Consider the following 19,232-nt stretch of genomic DNA (forward strand, 5'->3'; position numbering starts at 1 on the left):
CTCTTGGTGCACCAGCAGAGTTTGGAAGTTGGAAAACACAAAGCTGTAAGTTGTTGAAAACTAACCTGCCTGAATAACTTGATGGTTTTGCTGAATTTAGACATGAAAAAAAAGAATGCTGTGTGTTAATGATATTTGGTTATTATTTATATGAATTTTAAGTGCAATGTTGCTACAAAATGCTAACACCTTAAAATATTAATAGGTTTTAAAATAAACATACATATGTCTTATTAAACGAAAACAAAATCTAGTCCTGATATTGAAATTTGTTGTCAATTAATTCTTTCTTCACCCAGATTTTATTCTCTGGTGTGAAAACTAAAAATTACTTGAGGTGAATTTAAGAATGAGTCCAGGATTCATTTGTTGTTTTCTCCTTTTTGAGCCTGAGGAACAGCTGACAATCAATTTGTCCTCTTTTACCCATAAAACCTTGTGTTTGTTTGTTTGTTATGTTTGTTTTGTTTTTTTGTTGGTTTATTTTTTGTCGTCATTTTCTTTCATTGGTTTGTTCAGTGTATGTCCTTGTCCCGTCTGAGTCTCACAGCAGGTCTCTTTGAAGGAGGCCTGAGCATCATTTTCAGGCATCTCAGTGCAGTTATCTGGTGCCACTTGAGCTCTAAATGCATCGCTCTCATCTGCACAAACAAAATCAAATCAAAATCAATCGAATTTGAATGAACAAATCTAAATATGTTTGGTTTCACACACTGAGTCAAATATTTGGAGACGTAATTTTCGCCCAAACTGTGTAGGAAAATATGCACACAACCCTGAAGCCATATTTATCTCACCCTACGCCCAATTTCCATTCCTTGATGTAGGATTGTCTAGTTTGCTGGAACTGCTTGAATTATTTTTATTAATTATTTTATGTTAATGTCTTTGCTAAATTGATTCATATTCTCTCAGGAGTAATGAGGTGCCCTAACCTGATTAATAATAGATGTCCAATAACTACATCAAATTCTCCTCATGTTGTTGGTATCAATTGAGATTCAAACCACAGGATGTATCTACTTTAACAAGTTTAACATCAGGACACTTTGGAAAAATGTGGAAAGCACCTTTGGAAAATCCTGAAATGACCACTGGAAGTTAAACTAACAGGGCTGTCATACGACACTTATTAACAATATTTTTTTAACTGCACACTACGTCATGATAACCAGCCACTATAATATCTTTAAGTGTTTTTTTTGTAGCTTTCAGAGAGTTATTTATTTGGCACCTTATCCTCATCAGACCTCTTTCCTTTATTCTCCTTATTTCATCCCTTCTTCCATGTGAATCTTTTCTTTAGTATTCAGGTGATTAAGGTCCACGTGGATCTCAGTAGTTCAATGGAGAACCTCACTGAAAGATTTCCAATGGTGCTCACAGTTTTCCATCGTCTAGTTCTTGTCTGGTCTGAGATGAACCCATCGTGGAGACTTTTTGTCTTGAAATGACTCTTGAGAAAATTATTTTGTTGCCCACCTTTTAGCAGAGTTTACAGGGGTTAGCCATAATCATCGCAAAGTTGACAAAAACAAAAAAAAAAACAACAACCCTAGATACTGTATATTCAAACAGTCAGTTTGCCGAAATGAAGCCATCTGCTTCTGATTTGGCTTGACCTAAAATGTGACAAACAAAAAGCCATTTTAACTTGTAAGGCCAGTCTGTGACTTTATGTGCCTGTCAGACGCGACTTCTCTTTTGTATAAAATTTTGAGGGAAGTCGTCACAAAAGTGCGAGGCTGTGTTGCCGTCTCCGTTGGCTTGTCACTGTGTCAGCCAGTAAGCCGACACGGGTGCGAATTTTCCCACAGCTTCCCTCCATCTATTATCTGAAAGTCAAGTGCATTTAGTGACTATTATAAAAGACGCACAGTAGCATTAAAGATTGACCGACTGAAAACGACAGTGACATTGAGTCTAACGTCTAACGTTGTTACTGAAGCTGTAGAGAATTCAGTTGCCAAAAGAAACAACCAATGTGGCAGCACTCCAGGTTCAGCTGGTTCAGCCAGGTTCTTTATAGAGGTTGTTAATAAACAGTTAAACTTAAATTCATGGTAGGCCTGTATTTTTATTTTTGTTCAGCCTGTGGAGTCAACATTCACGAGTTGATCTACTTTATCAGACCTGCAGTCTATTTTGTACTCAAGCATTTTTTATTAGTTTTATAAGCTGTTTAAAAGTGGCTGGCTACGTCTGTATCTTATTCAGTTTCGAATTTTCTGTGTGTCTTTCTGCATGAAATACTAAAATTTGAGTTTAAAGCCAAACTTCAAACTTTCATAGTGTTGAATTCAGTCTAACGGGAGCCGTATAAAAGTCAGTAATACTGGCGATCGGCAGTGATCTTAAAGGAAAAGTTTGAAATTTTGAGAAATGCAGTTATTCGCCTTTTACAGTTAGATGATAAGATTGGTGACACTCTCATGTTTGTACAGTAAATATACAGTAAATAGATTCCCAGCCAGGGGACTCTTAAGGCATGTAATGGCCCTCTCTCTCTCTCTCTCTCTCTCTCTCTCTCTCTCTCTCTCTCTCTGTACTGTGAACTGTCAAATAAAGTCAAAATGCCAAAAAAAAACAAAAACTTTTATAACCCCCCAGTAAAGTTGCAAAATGTTGTTTTTACACTTGAGTTTTTGTACGAACTAAACAAACAAGATACAGTGTGTTAATTAATGAACTGTAGGTGTTAGCAGTTAGCTGTGGCTAGCTGCCCCCCCCCCCCCCCCCCCCCCCCTCCGTTTCCAGTCTTTATGCTAAGCTAAGTTAGCCAGCTCCTGGCTGTAGAGTCATATTTACTGTACAGACAACACAAGTGTGGTAGCGATCCTCTCGTCTAATTCTAAACAAGAGAGTGAAGAAACACATTTCCCAAAATGTTTAACTCACCTTTTTAATTTTACCACCATGACAAGCCGAACTTTCCCCTCTGCGACAAAACTAAATGCACTTTTGACAGTTTAGAGTGAAGTTGCAGACTGTGCCACCGGTAAGCCATATGCTACTTCTGTTAGATACACACAGCAAGACTGATATGTGAGGTAAATAAATGGTTGTATAATTCATTCCTGCCTATGCTGGATATTAACCATTAGCCCAGCATTGGACATTTCTACCTCCATCACTCAGGCACATGATGATATGATATTTTGTGTGCGTTTGCTTGCTTCTAAGGCGTTGACATATCAAATTCTCAGCCACATGTCAGAAATGTCAACACTCAGTGGTTCTTCGTGACAGAAAACTTTATCCATCAGTACCAGATTTTTATAGATGTACCCCCCATGGCTATGCTGTAGTTGCTTCTTCAACTGTGATTGTTTTTTTGTTTTCTTTTTTCGTTCATGGTTTGTGCACTGTTTGACAATTTCTTACTGTATTATCAGTGATCACGAGCTGAGCTGCAGTTTATCATGAAAATGTGGGGTTTTTAAAGGTGCTATGTGTAGTATTATCTAATTAAACCAGATGTGATCTACTCAATATTCCTTTGTTTCATTAAACATTTAGCGATTCTTGATTTGCTCATGAATCCTGTGAAAAGCACTTTTGATGAAGCCCTGTCACTTTTGCTTCTTTATTTGCAGACTGGTAGCTGAATATTCAGAAGCAACAATCAAATCTGCTGCTATGAAGCAGCTTAGACTGACTATAAAGTGCACCACATATATTATTCTATTAGGTACTGTAATATCTAGTGAAAATCCTACACATAATACCTTTAAGTGAAAGAATTATTATGAATTTTCTCACAGTAAAGATGTAAAGAAATTTGTCCAATTGTGATTTTCTTTTTCTTTCTGGTGTCTTACACTGAATTTGTGTTTTTAAAAAAAAATATTTTCTGGAAAAAAAAAAAGTACAAACACGATCATTGCAGTTTTATGAATTTATCATGTATTTTAAGCTTTATTAAAAGTGTATAATTGTGGGCAGTGTTTTCAGTAATGTTTGGGTTTTGTTAATTTATTACCTAATTGTTGAAATATCTAACTTTTAAAACATGAGACTTGGTACATACATACAGTATATATTTAAATATGGTACTTTGCATGTGCACTAACTGTCTTGGATTAAACTGCATTAAGTTGAAATAAAATGGGTTTGATGCCAAAATATCTTTTTTTTTTTCTCTTCTGTCTTAGTTATTATCACAGTTTTGAGTTAATGTCATTTCTTTTTTTATTGACACCTGGCAGTGAGAATTTATGGGTCAGCTGTTAAAAATGAAGAAGGGTTAAATTGTCTTTAAGGAAAGATATAAGAAACCAAGTGAAAGCGCTGATGAGATGTGGCACAAAAGGGAAGGAAAGTGTCTGTGTATCACATTTAAACAGGGTGGCTGCTACACTGAGTAGACAGTGGAAACCTGTTTAATTAGAGACGTTGATTTGATTCTTCATTTCTCACTAAACTGGAGTAAGATTGCACCTACAGGAGTATCTAAGCAACCTTTATAAGCCTGCAAGCAACACTTAGTGCTTTAATTCCTCATATGTAGCATTTATAAGCATTTAATACACACTGTAATGTAGTGGTAAGCAGTTATACATGTTTATTAATGTATCTGTCAATAGCTATTACTCCTCCTGTGGACACTCATAAGTGGAGGCTGCTGTATGAACAGATACTGAATGATAATACAATAAAACACAGTTGTAATAATATAAAATATGTCTTCATAGGAGAAGTATGACAAATAATGTACATTAATTAACACATTAACATGTCCATATAGCTGCTTACAACTGTATACAAACATTAACATTTACTAAATGTTTGTATGCTGTTCATGAAAACTGGTTGGACTGAAAGTAATATGTTACAGTTTCCTGAAACTGAAAGAACAGACTTCAGCAAGTTTTCTGTGATTAACTCGAAATCCGCAGCGCTTCCCCTGCTGCTTACATAAATCTGCTAGCAGCCATTATGCAGCCCGTTGATATACATCACCTCTCTTGAACAAACGCATCCTGATAGCACCGAACTAGATGTGGATCAGGAAATGAGACGACACATTTATGCAAAGAATCCCTCTGTGGAGATAAGCCGAGGCCTGATCTCGATGGGCATCTTGATAGCTTTTTTCCCAGCAATGAAAGCCGGAGTTTTTCACATTTAGTGAGTGGCAATATAAAAGCTGTTGTACTGCGGAGATGATCTTAATCTGTGGTGGTTCATCAGAGGTGTGTGTGTGTGTGTGTGCGTGTGTGTGTGTGCGCGCGCGTGTGTGCGTGCAAGAGTGGGGAAACAGGAAGAACATTTTCTTTCTTATAGAGTCATTGTTTAAAAACTCTGAACTCTACACATTGAGACAGGAAGTCTTCTTCATTTATGAAATATGGCCCGTCTGCCAAACGTGACTCTTTGTATATCGCTTTCACTTTAAATCCTTTCTTTTTTCAAATGCCAGTACCACACACACACACACATCTTAAAAGCATGTTGCCTGGGAACGAAATGGCAACAGGTCACACTCACATTCCCTCATACTTGAATATCACGAAACTCTCTGTGAGAATTGCACCGGCAAACATCAGACTAGATACTACACAGGTCTTTATTTATTTTTTCATATTCTTGTGTAGCTTTTAACCTTGATAACATGGAGCCTGAAAGAGAGGTTTTCCAGCTCTACCTTTGTATCCTCCAATGACTTCTTCTTCTACTTCTTGCTGCTGTTGCTGTGTGGGTTTTAAACAGGAGTCAACTGGCAGCTCATTGCTAGAATTAAATTGTGGTGAAAGTAGCCAAGGTATCAGCTCAAAACATGTTAAGTTGTACATTTACATGAATATTAGGGGGTGTTTCCATTAGTAAACTGTCTTTTTAGGGGTTTTGAGTTGAGATTTCAACCCTCAAGCTACTTAGCAACATAATGAAATGAAGAGGCGTCTAGATGATTCTCCACTTCTGAATCACTAAATCACTTTTTTCCAAATTTAGTCCACTAATAAGACTACTAGTATAAAGTATATTACAGCTTCACAAGGCCGCTAGTGATTTATTACATACCAGAAAGCTGTTGTGTCAATAGATGACGTGTATTGTTAGATTTGTCTTACTAGTTGGGCACAAAATGTAAAGGGTATAAGGATATGCATAATGTTAAATCAAAAGAGTTTATCATCTCCACAGAGAGCCGAAGTGAAACCCAAGCTTCTGGGTTTGTAGACAGCAGAGATTACAACTAAAAAAATGGATAAAATACTTTACATATTAAAAAGAAATGTACTTTTAAGTATTTTTAAAATGAAGTACTCCAGTACTTTAACTCAAGTAAAGATTTGACTGCTCAACTTTCACTTGTATCGGAGTAATATTTGACCAGGAGGATCTAAACTTTGACTCAAGTACTGGAGCTGTGTACTTTGTCCACCTCTGCTAGAGAGAACCTCAGGGTGGTAGTAGTGAGTAGCTCCTTTGCTGCTGATCAAATTTATTCTTCTAGAGATTGTGTTTATCACCAACAGTTCAGTAAACACATCCTCCCCTTGCCACCACCCGAGCATCTTCAGGAAGGTGGATGGGATGGATGGATGGCTACTTAAATTGCGTCCCTGCTGCTTTCATGTTGTAACTGGACACATGGGATGTCTGTGTTCTCCAGAGACCATCTGGATATGTGTGTAATACCACAGCAGATGGATTACCATCCATCTTTTCTGAATACAGTCCATTCACAGGTGGGAGCTAAAACCTGCCCTTTGAAGGAAAGACAAGATCCACCACTGCAGTCACAGAACACACTGAGGTGCACAAAGCCAGTGTAATTCCAGCGCACTCTGACACACTCTCCATCTGTATGCAAATGAGACTACATAAGGACATGTGCTTTTTAACCTTTGTCTACCTTGTTTTCTTCTTTATCTTCATCGCAAATGTCTTTTGTCTGCTGGAGCTTATTTTCTACTGTCGGGCACTTAACAGCTCCACTGGAGCCTTTGCAGGCCAAATGCCTTTCTCACAGACATTTAAAATAGATTTCCCAGCTGAAGTGTTTACAGTACCTCACAACCATTTTGACTGTTGTAAAAAATCAGCTTTTTCAGCCAATACTTCATGTTAAACAAGACAGTCATGCTACCAACTCTGTGAGACCGTACTTACAAGTACTTGCAAGTATTTAGTCAAAAATTAAGATTTTGACAAGATATTGGTGCCAGAATAATTCCTCATCTGGGAACCTTGATCCAATAGTTAAGTGACAAGTTTTGACCTGCTGGTGACACTAGGAGTCAGTTCGTCTGGGTACAGCGGATATCTTCACCGATCCGACAAAGTCAGCCTCATGGTGGCGCTACAGAAAAAGTCAGGTGACCACGAACGTCTGTAAGGAGTCATCCTCTGGGAACCATGAATTTCTCTGCAAAATTTCATGGCAATCCATCCAACAGTTGTTGAGATATTTCAGTCTGGAAGTGGCGGACCAACACGTCTGACAAACTGCCGCTAGCATGGCTAAAAAGCAAAGAGAAAAGTAAAAATATTTTTAGTTAGTCATCTCGCAGTCCCTCAGATTTATCCTATGACTGACCCCTGATCAGATCAAGTCATCCATCATGTCTTTTTTTTTTTTTTTTTTTACTTTTTCACCAAACCTACACTTGAAATTACTACAAGATGTTCTGCTCCTCTGCCCTCAACCCCTGAGCAGTTAGGTCATAACCTTGGATTAACATGGCATTGTGCTTTGAGGAAGAGCAGAGGAGGGACTAGTTCAAACTGATAAACAGCCTTTGATAGGAACCAGGTGAATACTCACAACCTGTTTCTGTTTTAAAGAGCTAATATCGAGCTAGCCGTAAAGGTTTTGCTGCTCTGTTTTTTATGCAGCCTTATCAGCGATGTATATTTACGAGGTCCTGCGCTGCGTATGCTGGGACGGATTGAGAGGGTTTAGAGCACTTTGGTTTCTCCATATGAGGAAAGAGGCAAATGGTAAAATATTATCTGTTACATTAATTCTGACAGGAAAGAAATCTAAACAACATACCACATATCCTCTTTAGTCATATCTTTTAATCAGTGATTTATAGGAGGACAGGTGGCATTGAGATAATCTGGGCATCATATCTCATCTCTCACAGACCCGTATCTGTGATAGAAGGAAGCAAACGAAACAATAATTTAGGTTCAAGGGGCTTTGGGATGCAGCCCCCGCAGCTTTACCCTGCTTAAACTTGTGTTCAGTGTTGAAGATAACCACTGGGTTTGTGACAACACAGTAGAAACAGTGAGTACTCAGTGTTGCCAGACCATCGCAGACAATACGTATAATGAAAAGTTGTCCTGAACCATTTATTTTGTTGTCACATCTCTCAGTGTCTAAAAGGTTAAATGAGGACTGCCACTAAAAAATCAGTTACAAAGTACGAACAAGAAGAGCAAGACCTGTCATTAACTTGTCCAACTGGTTAACATTGTAACTGTGTTTTTCCATTGTCTGTGTGTGCGTGTATGCGTGTGTGTGTGTGTGTGTATGTGTGTGTGCGCGGTTGTTTGGGGTGACTGTTTCCCTGTTCACCCAGTGTTACTGAAACCAAACTATGCATTTCCAGATAGTTTGGAAATGCCTGTCACTTTTCCTCTCCTCTGGACAGTAACATGTCACCCACAGACTGGCACGTACTGTATGAAATCCGAGCTCTCCACATGAGAAAACACGAATGCATGCAGCACTATCAGCAGAGCAGAACATAAGGGTATGAGAGAGGTACACTCTGGTGTCAGTGGTGACTACATGTCTCATCTTAATGCTGCAGGAATACCCTTTCCACACACTTGATAGCTCAGTCATGTAAAAGAACTGAAGGAAAAACCAGTGTAACTAAGGACACTGACCTTGCTCTATTTCCATCTGGTGAACCTGGTATTTATAATGTTTGTTATTGATAAACCATTATTTTATCCAGTGTATTTGTAGGAGAAGGCAGGTAAAATCATAACAACAGGGTTAGCTATGTGAAAAATGTCGTGAGGTTGTATTTTTGATACGGGAAGTTGAGTATGTGATATGCTTGGTGTTCAAATGATCTAGTGCTGGCTAGTTTTATACTTTTTCTTCTGTTGTTCACTTAGCAGTTCAAGTGGTGCCTTGCTCAAGGGCAAATTGACTATACTTTCCCCAGCTGATGAACTATACTGTACAGGCTGGTTCACTAAGGATTACTAGGCTTTACTAACTCGCAACCATTCTGACAAAAGACTGTGTTCATTGTAGTACGGTTGTAGTTGGATGGTGAGTAAGTCATAAAATAGACAAGATGTTTTCCACTTTCTTCCTCTAACAAATTTTATGAGCCTATAATGTCAAGGTTTCAGGGATTGGTCCTTGGTTCTTGGTTAGCTAGTTAGCTATTTTAATTAGCCGTTTGTTTATGTTTGTTGTCACACAGCTCTGACTATGTTACGTGCAATTTCTGCTTTGCTCTGGCACTTTAAACTTTGTCTTCTATTGTGCTACCACTGTTGTATTATCACCAGCAACAACATTGCTGTATAATGTAGGTTATTAATTTTTTGAAACCGTACTCGGCATTTGTATAACTGCCACACAGTGTTATAGTTTTTATCTGTCAGTGTGCTGGAAAAGCTACATTCCTCTGCCAGTTCCCCCATTCTTTCCTCCAACGTTTAAACGAAGGGTAGGGATTTCTGCAGCGTATAAACACAACTTTTAACACTTTTGATTCTTTGATTTAAATAGTTAGGGAAGTGAGGTGTGTGCACATGGTTCCTGTGGGGGAGAAGCTGATGCTTACTCTGTTGATTTGTCGAAAATGCAGAAGACAAATAACTGTGACCTCCTCAGTTCCCTTTTGTGCATCAATTCCACTCTCACTCCCCCTCTCATGTTTCATTTTCCTCCACAGTATCAACCAACAAATACAGCTTTAAAGAACTGTTACTGGAATAAACAAAGAGAAAATTATTAAAGCCCCTTTTTGAATCTACAGTACACTCAAGAAAAGAATGTCCTCTCCAAGAAACTCCAGGTCAGGAAATAAGTTTGGTCGATGATGCTGAACCCTAGAGGTCACCAATCATGGTCATTAATTATTCAAAGCCCCTTTTAAAAGACATGTGTGTGTTTGAATTAATCCACAAGGGAAATAAACTGCTATTAAACAGTATTGTTTATATGTGGTCCATGAGGACGGAGCTCCATGATATTGCTTTGAGATGAGGCTTCATTACATTCATCCGTCCATCTGCACTGTGGAAAAGACGGCTAAATATTTAGAATTCAGTATCCTGTGGTTTAACCATTAGAGGAAGACACAATTAAAACCCAGAACACATCAGCAAATGAGCATCATCTTAGTAGCCGGTGCGGTGAGGTAGTCATTAGAGCTTGATGAAAAAACAGTATGTCTCAACCTTGACCCATGCCGTCACCATCAGCACCCCCCAAACGCCACCAGACACACACACGCTGCGTCCCCCGAAAGATGCTTAAAGATAAAAGAGAGTCGACCCGTCAGCCGTATGTACAGAGCCTGGAGATCTGAAAGGAGAAAAGCCATGAAAAATGGATGAGAGAAGAAATCCACTTCACCTCCCCCCTGGAGGCTTGCAAACCCCCCACAGCGCTCCCACTCATAATCCCGTCTCCTCCTGCACACACACTCCTCTCTCTGTGCCTCACACACACATGCATGTGGTGTATGCAAACAGGAAGACAAGGTGGGCACACACCACCCGAGGCCCCTCGGTAGACAATATATTCAAGAGATATTAGATTAATATTAGTCTTTTATGACATGTTAGATATCATCCATGGCTAATGTGAAAGAGCAGAGCTTCATAAAACTGTCTAAGGTTTAAATTTACAATTTCAATTGTTCTCATTTTGCATATTTTCTTCAGCTGCATAGATTTTCAGGTTCATGTTGATTCATTTCATATGTAAAGGCAAAATGTATCCAGGTTCCTCTGATGGACCACTCAGGCTTAAAGAGATGCTTAACAAATTTCATTAGTCACGGTTTCAGTGGAGAGGCTCATATTAGCGAACCTTTATGGTCTAAATGCTCGTACAGAGGCAATTCCACCTTGCCATGAAAACACGTCTGGGCTAAGCACTGAGGGCTTTCAATTTAATGGGAATGGAAATTAAAAAATACATTTTTAAAATATAGATTCAGCACAAAAAATTATTATTACAGTTTATGTGCAAGATAGGCCAGACCAGAGTCTACAGCCATGCTAGCATCTCTGTGAGGCTAACATCAGCATGCTAGCATGCTCTCAATGACAATGCTAACATGCTGATTGTTTAGCAGGTGCAATGTTTGCTATGTTCACTATCTTACTTTGTCCTGTTAGCATGTTAACATTTGCTAATTAGCACTACATGCAAAGCACAGCTGAGGCTGATGGGAAGATCATTAGTTTTAAGGATATTTGGCCATAAACAAAGTACTGGAATAATTGAAATTTTGACCTGATGATGGTGTTACATGAAAAGTTGAGTGATGCCAAAAGTTAATTCATCCTGAGGGAGACAGGAATTTGCTGTGAACCAAATTTCAATCCATCTAATAGTTGTTGAGATTTTACTCAAAATCACAAATTTGAACTTCGTGATGGCCCAAGAGGAAAAGTCATGTGATCACCAAAGTCAGTAGTCTTCATCCTCTTGGCATCATCAATGTCTGTACAAGATTTCATGGCAATCCATCCAAAAGTTGTTGAGATATTTCAATCTGGACCCAAGTTGTGGACTGACCGACTGACCAACATTGCTATTCCTGGAGAGGACGCTGCTTGTGTGGCACAAAATCCATCTGTGACACACACACACACACACACACACATATATATACTCTTACACATTGTGCCTTCACCACCTGAGGCCCTTTACAAGGTGTGATCCAACTTAAGGCACTCACATGTACTTGTGACAGCGTGTGAAATGTTCCAGTCAAAGCGGCTGCAGCGGCTCAGTCTATCGGCCGCCTCCTTCAAGGCCTATCTGCCGGGCTGGCAGTCGCCTGATGAGAAGGAGACAGAGACATGGAGTGGGGGGGGGGGCTGTCACACGCACTTTGATTGGCAGCTTCTCTCTCTCTTGTTGTGCTTGTCACGCAGCGAGTGAGGTGTCTCCTGGTAGCATGTTCAATTTCTCTTACACCTCAGCAGGGATGTTAAAGAAAAACTTGGTGTTGTTGTCATAGTTCTGGCCTTTATAAACTGGAACAATATTGTGCTGCCCACTGTCATTGGCCAGTGTAAAGCTGTTTCATTGGAGCATTAATAAGTTCAATGTTTGGCTAATACAATGTATATGTATCTTGGCCAAAAACACAACTGTAAGACTGGTTGTAAAAAGAAAGAATAGCCTATTTTTCCTTAAATGACCTTCAAACAATCTCTAATTTCTGCAGTTTATATTAACTACAATCAAAACTAAAGGAAGCCAAGTCAAAGAAATTATTCAATAGACTGGTCTCCAACCTGCAGGCATTGGCTCCATATGAAGTCTGGTAAGAGTTTTTAATGGAGCTTCTGTATTTACTTTAAGATGTCTTAAGATCTGGCTAATGTTCATTTATTTATGGGGTCACAGTCAAGCAATACTTAGTCAAAATATTTTGGTACAATAATTCATCAGACTCTGGAACAGAAATTTAAAATTAAATGTCTGTAAACTAACATTAAGGTTAAGGGCACACCGAGTGGTCTTGATTTGTTAGTGACATCAGAATGAACATCATTATATTTTGTCATATTATTAAGTACATGCTTTTCACTTCAGTCTGCAGTTACTATTGCATGACTTTAAATGTTGCTGCAATGGAAAGAACATGCTGGTCATGGTGACGGATTACCTGGTGAACTGGTGAGTGGTGCGCAGACAGTAGAGGGCGCTCTAATCTGCTGCAATGGATAGGGTTGAACTGAGGAGAGTCTCGCCTTGTTGATGAAAAAGTGCTGCGTCGTTGGGGGCAGTTTTACTTTTAATAGCCATTAATGCTGCAGAAGCAGATGATTACAAACGATCTGTTTTAGGCAAGAGGATTATAGATTTGATAGATTATAAATTGGCATTAATAAACTAAATCTTGCAGTATTTTAAGCATCTTCTCTTCTAATGAAAAGAAACTAGATTAATACAGAAAAAATCCACTTGCACGCTGAAAATTCAAGTAAAATACACTGTGAGGCATTCACAACCAACGTCCCATGTCTACTGTTAATCTAATGTAAAGTATTATCACATTATCATAACCAAATCACGTCAGTCACCAGCAATTAGTCTTGGCCACAGAAATGTCGTCTACCTGCAGGGCGGGTTTGTAAAAGGTTTGCTGAAAAGTCGTACTTAAATTGACTGAAGTGACAGAAAACTCTGTCTTTTGTGCCAAATATGGACTGAAATTAAATCCAACACAGGTCCTCGTTTTAAACAACAGCCCTGCTCATTATAATATCTTTAGGGCTGCGTTTAATTAAAGTCGACCCCTTGCTTTGTTTGCTCTCTGTAATGCGGTTTGTCCAAATGAAGCTCTATAGAAACCCAGTATAATTCAAGTTTTTTGGGGAGGAGGAAGAGGGTGAGGAGGAGGAGGAGGAGGAGGTGGTGGTGGTGGAGGAGGAATAGAAGGAGGAGGAGGAGGAGGAGGAGGGTTGGTGGGGGTTATAATACTATTGTCCGCCCCTTAATCTGGTTGGCTCCGAGACTGCCCGCAGGCCAATTTGTAAGTGGTTTGCGTAGCTGCCAATCAAAGCAGACATCCTCTCCTCAGGCTGTGGCCACGAAACATCTCAGTTGCTGTGTGGAGAGATTTGACGGAGGGATCCTCCTGTGCATGGACCGTCGCTGCGCTGCAATCCGCCGCCTGCCTGCTCTCTCTCTCTCTCACTCACACACACACATACACACACACACATACACACGCACACACACGCATGTAATGCCTCGGTGAAATCTGGACGTAGACGGTGGAGAAAACACGCATGTGAATATTTTATTTTTGCATGTCAGGAGAGGAGGAACTAGTCGCCGGGTCCGCGGCTGTTTGTCTTTTCTTATCGCTTCCCCCCCCATGTTACTCTAATTAATCGGAGGCATGCGGAATCGCACCAGGATTAGGAATTGCTTCCCAATAGTGTGCCTGCTGTTGACGTTATGGACCGAGGTAAGAAGGCTGTTATTTTTAATCAAAATTTTTTAAATTCTGCTCCACATAAATAAATTAAATGTTTTAAAATTACCAATGTCAAAAGTTGGTGGGCGTGGGCAGACGTATTTTGCTCTCCGGCACTGCATATTCGCATCACATTAATCGATAATTGAATTACGTAGCCGTCAGTTGTGGAGCATGTGATCATGTTACCATGACAAGATTGAAGTCTGAGGAATTGACACAGGCTTACTCTCCATTTTGGTTACAATGCTGAGCCCTGCATGTTTATTTCTTTTATTTTTTGGAGGGGGGAGAATTAGGCCTGAGCCAAACAAGTTGTAAGTTGCATTGAATCAATTGGCTGCTGCAGCGGTTAATTTGCTCCCATAACCTGGGGGGAAAAAGCCCCAGCCTCCAAAGTGTAGGCTGTTCACGTGCTCCATTCATGATACAACAAATTATTTTTGCATATCCATCCCACCTATATAAACCTAATATTGTTTTTTAATTGAGTCATGCACTGTTTAGCCACTTGTCCATCTTTACGCATCAATTGAAGTCGCCTAAATCACGCTGCAGCCTGTTTATAAGGGCCTATATATAATTTTGGTATTTTTTTTAAACATGTTGTTTGTAGGTGTCCCAGTCAACCGGCTATTTCGAGCTGCAGCTGATCTCCGTAGAGAATGTAAACGGCGAGTTGGCGGACGGGGAGTGCTGCGACGGCTCCAGGAGCTCCCAGGACCTGCGCTGCACTCGAGACGAGTGCGACACTTACTTCAAAGTGTGCCTGAAGGAGTTCCAGGTGGAGGTCGCCACCAACGGCCAATGCACGTTTGGAGCTGGATCTACGCAAGTTCTCGGTGGAAATATGTTTTCTTTTACGACCACAAAGAATAACCAAAATAAAATCGACAATGCTGGCAAGATTTTGATCCCCTTCCAGTTTGCGTGGCCGGTGAGTGTGATTTCTTGCTCCACTTGAGTCTACATGAGTGTTTCCTGACCCCCTTCCTCATTGGAAACAGCATAGTGCAGAACCTCGTTTAAAATATGGGCAATTTAATATTCACTTCTTGATGCATGTGTACACAAACCAGGGGGAACATGTCATACATCCATTAATGAATGGTGAGGAGCCACTCTCCCATTCTGCGTGCATCAAGTACACTACAGCAGCACTGATTTGGATTAAAGTTCACCATTTCAGAATAAGAATCCTAAGATTTCATCTGACATTGTCTTGTTTTGTCTGACCAACAGTCCAGAAATATAAAATTTATCATACAGCTATTAAATGTAACACATTCTGGTTGGAGAACCTGGAACCATTAAATTAGTTTGTATTTTTGCTTGAAAAATGATCAGTCGATTAGCAAAATAGTGCAGGTGCATTTTCTTTTGAGGGACTAGTCATTTAATTAACTGATTGTTGCAGCTGTGATTGCAACTTTGTTCCTGTGCAGAAAACTCTACAGCTCCACAGTGGAAGGCTTGACAGAAAGAACCTTTTTAGTAAAGTTGCAATTTTATCCAAACAAACTGCGTCTTAATGGATCACACTGGTGCCAGATTTACCACAAGTCCTTAATGGTTTGGTTAAGGTCTTGAGTCACCTTTGCCGAGAAGATAGACTCATTAAAATGGGGCTTCCTAGCAGCATCCTGTCCTTATGAGAATTGACACACATCACAGCTAAACGATCGCGTGCTTCCCAAGGATCCGATTGCAGCTACAGTGGTTCGCAGTGTCATCTGGGTCATCTTTTAAAGTTGCCCTGATATATGAGGGCTGGCTTTGTTCCAGTCTGCCAGCTTGCACCTGCCAGGGCCATGATAGGGTAATTAGACTGGGGGAAACGCTTTGATATGTAGACCCTGGAGGGGGAACTCTGTTACTTCTCGTATAGAGGAACGCTTATGGCAAACCTGTTCACTTCTTGACATGGCTGATTCATGAGGGCAATTTTATCGCAATACAGTCCATCAAGTAGAATTTGGTTTACTTGGGCTTTTAGGACTGGTCTACATTTCTTGCTACTGCCAGTTTTGTTGGATGACTGTGAGAGATAGCGGGCAGAGCAGAGATAAAAGTTGATTTAACATGGAAATAAGTTGTTTGTGGTTTGAATTTCTACAGAAATGGAAACAATTTTTGAAAAGACTCTTAGGGGCAAAATTTAACGGCCAAATTTTCACAGGAGTGTAGTCTGACATACCAACAATGGCACGTGCTATATTTGCAGGCACAGCCTCGTCGTTGGATGGATGCGCCAATTAATTCTCTATTATAATGATGAATGAGTGACGTTATTCTGTGAGTGTGAAATATGTGTTCAGCTGAAGTGAACGACGCCTCGGGGCAGCAGTTCGGTGTGCGCTGGTGGCTGGTTTTTGACACCTCTCTTCCTCCCCCTGAGCAGCCCACAGCTTCCTCTCCTGCTGTGGGTGCCAGGTGGCCCCCGGTGGCCCGTCCAGAGCAATTAAGCTCGTCTGACTGCAGATGAGTGATAGCTGATGGATTAGGCATGTGAGTAAGGTGTGCAGGCAGGAAAAATATGCTAAGTAGTTGTACTGTAGCACAGAACACACTAGTAGTTGTTTGTTTGAGAGGGATGTAGTTATGATGACATTCGGCTTTTGTTGTTAAAGAAATTAAATGAACCTTTTTGTAAAGCCTCGGACAGAGTGATGTAATGAGTAATGTTTTTAAGATATTGTTACATGTTCTTTTTCAGATTTAGAATGAAGTGGCGAAGTTGTAGCAAGACAAAGGAGCTGGGCTGTAATATGAATTGGAGGCTGTACTGGCCTGAACACAGGCAATTATTTAATGCATGTAGAAGTAGAACTGAAACGATTAGTCAATTAATGTGAAGCAGGAATGATTAGCTGATGGACAGAGTACGTAATTTGCAAACCTGATGACAGATGAACTGATTTTGGAGTCATTTTTGAGTAGTCCCAGCTTTTTAGTTGTGAGGGTTTTTGAACATTATTGGTCGAACAAAAACACAACATCACGTCAGGCTTTAGGAAATTTTGACTGTGAGATATTGAAATTGATTAATCAAGTCATTTGAGCCATTTGTGTAAGAAAATGTTGTCGTCTTCTGTGACAGTAAACTGAATATCTATTGGCATTTGATCATAGGTCAGACAATTTATAAACCAAACGATTAATTGATTTATCTAAAAAGATAATCGGAACAGGATTAGTAGCCTTATTTAAAGGAAAACCTTGAGCTGCTTTATTGTAAATTAAACAGTAAAAATGTTTGACGAAATTTGATAAACCTTGAGTTGCATAATTGGTAGGTCCTGATCATCAAAAGCTCCCTGTGTTAGTACCGTGAGCTACTGAAATCAAGGACATATGTTTTTGTAGTCATCTGTGTTGAAGGCATCACTTTTGATTCAGGTTTTGTCTTTGTTGAATTTAATGATTTTCAGGGTGTCTCGCAGCTGTGTGTTGCTTCAGTCAATTAACAACTGCCTTTGCTAACGTTTTCATGCTTCAGGTGCGATTTCACACTGTAAAGGCCATATATTTAATGAGGGAGGCTTTTGTTTAGACCATCAGGTGGGGAGGTGGTTAGCGGCAGCATTTACCAACCGAGCAAACCAATTTTCTGTGGCCCACCCTTTTTTATATCTTTGGAGTGTATATAAAACATCACACATCTAACATCCACCATCACTTTCTGTATGAGGCACTGTGAGTCTCTTATTTGAAGCACTGACTGACACCTCGAGGCAGAGGTGAAGAGGGCTATTCTGGTGTGTTGTCTTTCTGTTAAGTGGCGCAGGCTGATAACGGTGCACTATTCCAGTGCCAGATGTCACAACAAGCCTGCGGGGTCACTGGCTGTGGCGTTGTCGCTTTTCTCACTGAAGAAACAAAGATGCAGTGTACTATTGGCTGTGTCATCTGGCCAACTGCCCATTTTAAGCCCCATGGAAACCAGTGAGGGCTGGGCTCTTCTGTCATCCCCAACCCAGCATCTGAAACAAAACGAAAATGAAAGTCGTGTAGGAATTATTCAGACATTTTTTGTATCTATTAACATGTGGTATGTCTTTGGGAATAGGAAAAAAAGCTGCGTTTGCTGCCTTTTTCTGATCTGGGCAAATGAATGTGCTACACAATCATGTCCTCAGACAAGCAATGTACTTGTATCATTCTCCTGAAAAAGATGACATAATTATGGCATGTATGGCATCTTGGCTGTGCAAGTGTGTACAAGTTAGTCAGGTTGGGCAGTGAAGAGATATTTCATTTCAGTCAAAAGTCAGACTTATTTTTAGTAATTTTTCCAGCATCAGTGCAGTTCATATTGAACCGTTTCAACAAAGGGGGACAGAGTGATTTTCAAATTGATCTTGAAATCCTGAGCTATGAAAATACGTTTTTTGATGCGTTTTTTAATTTTGTGAATTGGCACTTAAGCCAATTCTCAAAGAGGCACTTTTCATCTCCTTGTTCAGTGCAGGGCAGTCAGCCTGTAACAATGAGTGTCGTCCATGCATTTCTGGGAATGGGTGCTGCTTCTGTGAGGAGACAGAGGCATCATTGCCTCTTGGTCCAGTTATTATCACACCAGTGTGATGCAGTCACTAATGGCCGATTTTACTCAGATTGCATGATGCTAATCCATTCTTTGGAAATCTTCCAGGCTTAGTCTTGCCAGCATACCAGTAAAGAGACTGACTACTGATGCTGCTGCCACCTCTGAGCTCAGCCTACTCTGTTTTTCTCTACAGCTCTGAATTTACAGTAAATGTTCTCTGCTGCTGCTTCATTCTCCTTATGGGTTTTTAGTCTATTATTAAGTTGTCATTGATATTGTAATCCAAACCTTTGAAGCTGATGGGTTTTGTTTAGCAGTAAAAATGCAATGTAACAGTGTTTTTAAACCCCAATAAGAGAGACTCAGGAGGTGGCTGTTTTATGGGGATTAAACAATTTACCTAATTGAGTCTTTAGATTGTACTGATGAAAGAAAGACTTTTGGATAACAGTTAAGTATTCTGCATTATCAGTAATCTTTTTTTCCCTTTATTCTTTTGTCTACCCTCTTTGAAACTG

General features: G+C 39.9%; 1 protein-coding gene across 1 annotated transcript in view; it reads left to right on the forward strand.

Annotated features, from left to right (window-relative positions):
• The first annotated feature begins 13,903 nt into the window (after positions 1 to 13,903).
• The window catches only part of LOC111237618 (protein jagged-2-like), a 45,741-nt gene continuing 40,412 nt past the window's right edge, over positions 13,904 to 19,232 (forward strand). Inside the window, exons 1-2 of the mRNA XM_022766779.1 lie at positions 13,904 to 14,156; positions 14,782 to 15,102. Coding sequence (XP_022622500.1) covers positions 14,088 to 14,156; positions 14,782 to 15,102 — 390 coding nt within the window. The 5' untranslated portion in view covers positions 13,904 to 14,087. The remainder of the gene's footprint in view (positions 14,157 to 14,781; positions 15,103 to 19,232) is intronic.

The sequence above is a fragment of the Seriola dumerili genome, unplaced genomic scaffold (genome assembly GCF_002260705.1).
Source record: "Seriola dumerili isolate Sdu_G_001 unplaced genomic scaffold, Sdu_1.0 BDQW01000025.1, whole genome shotgun sequence".
Lineage (NCBI taxonomy): Eukaryota > Metazoa > Chordata > Actinopteri > Carangiformes > Carangidae > Seriola > Seriola dumerili.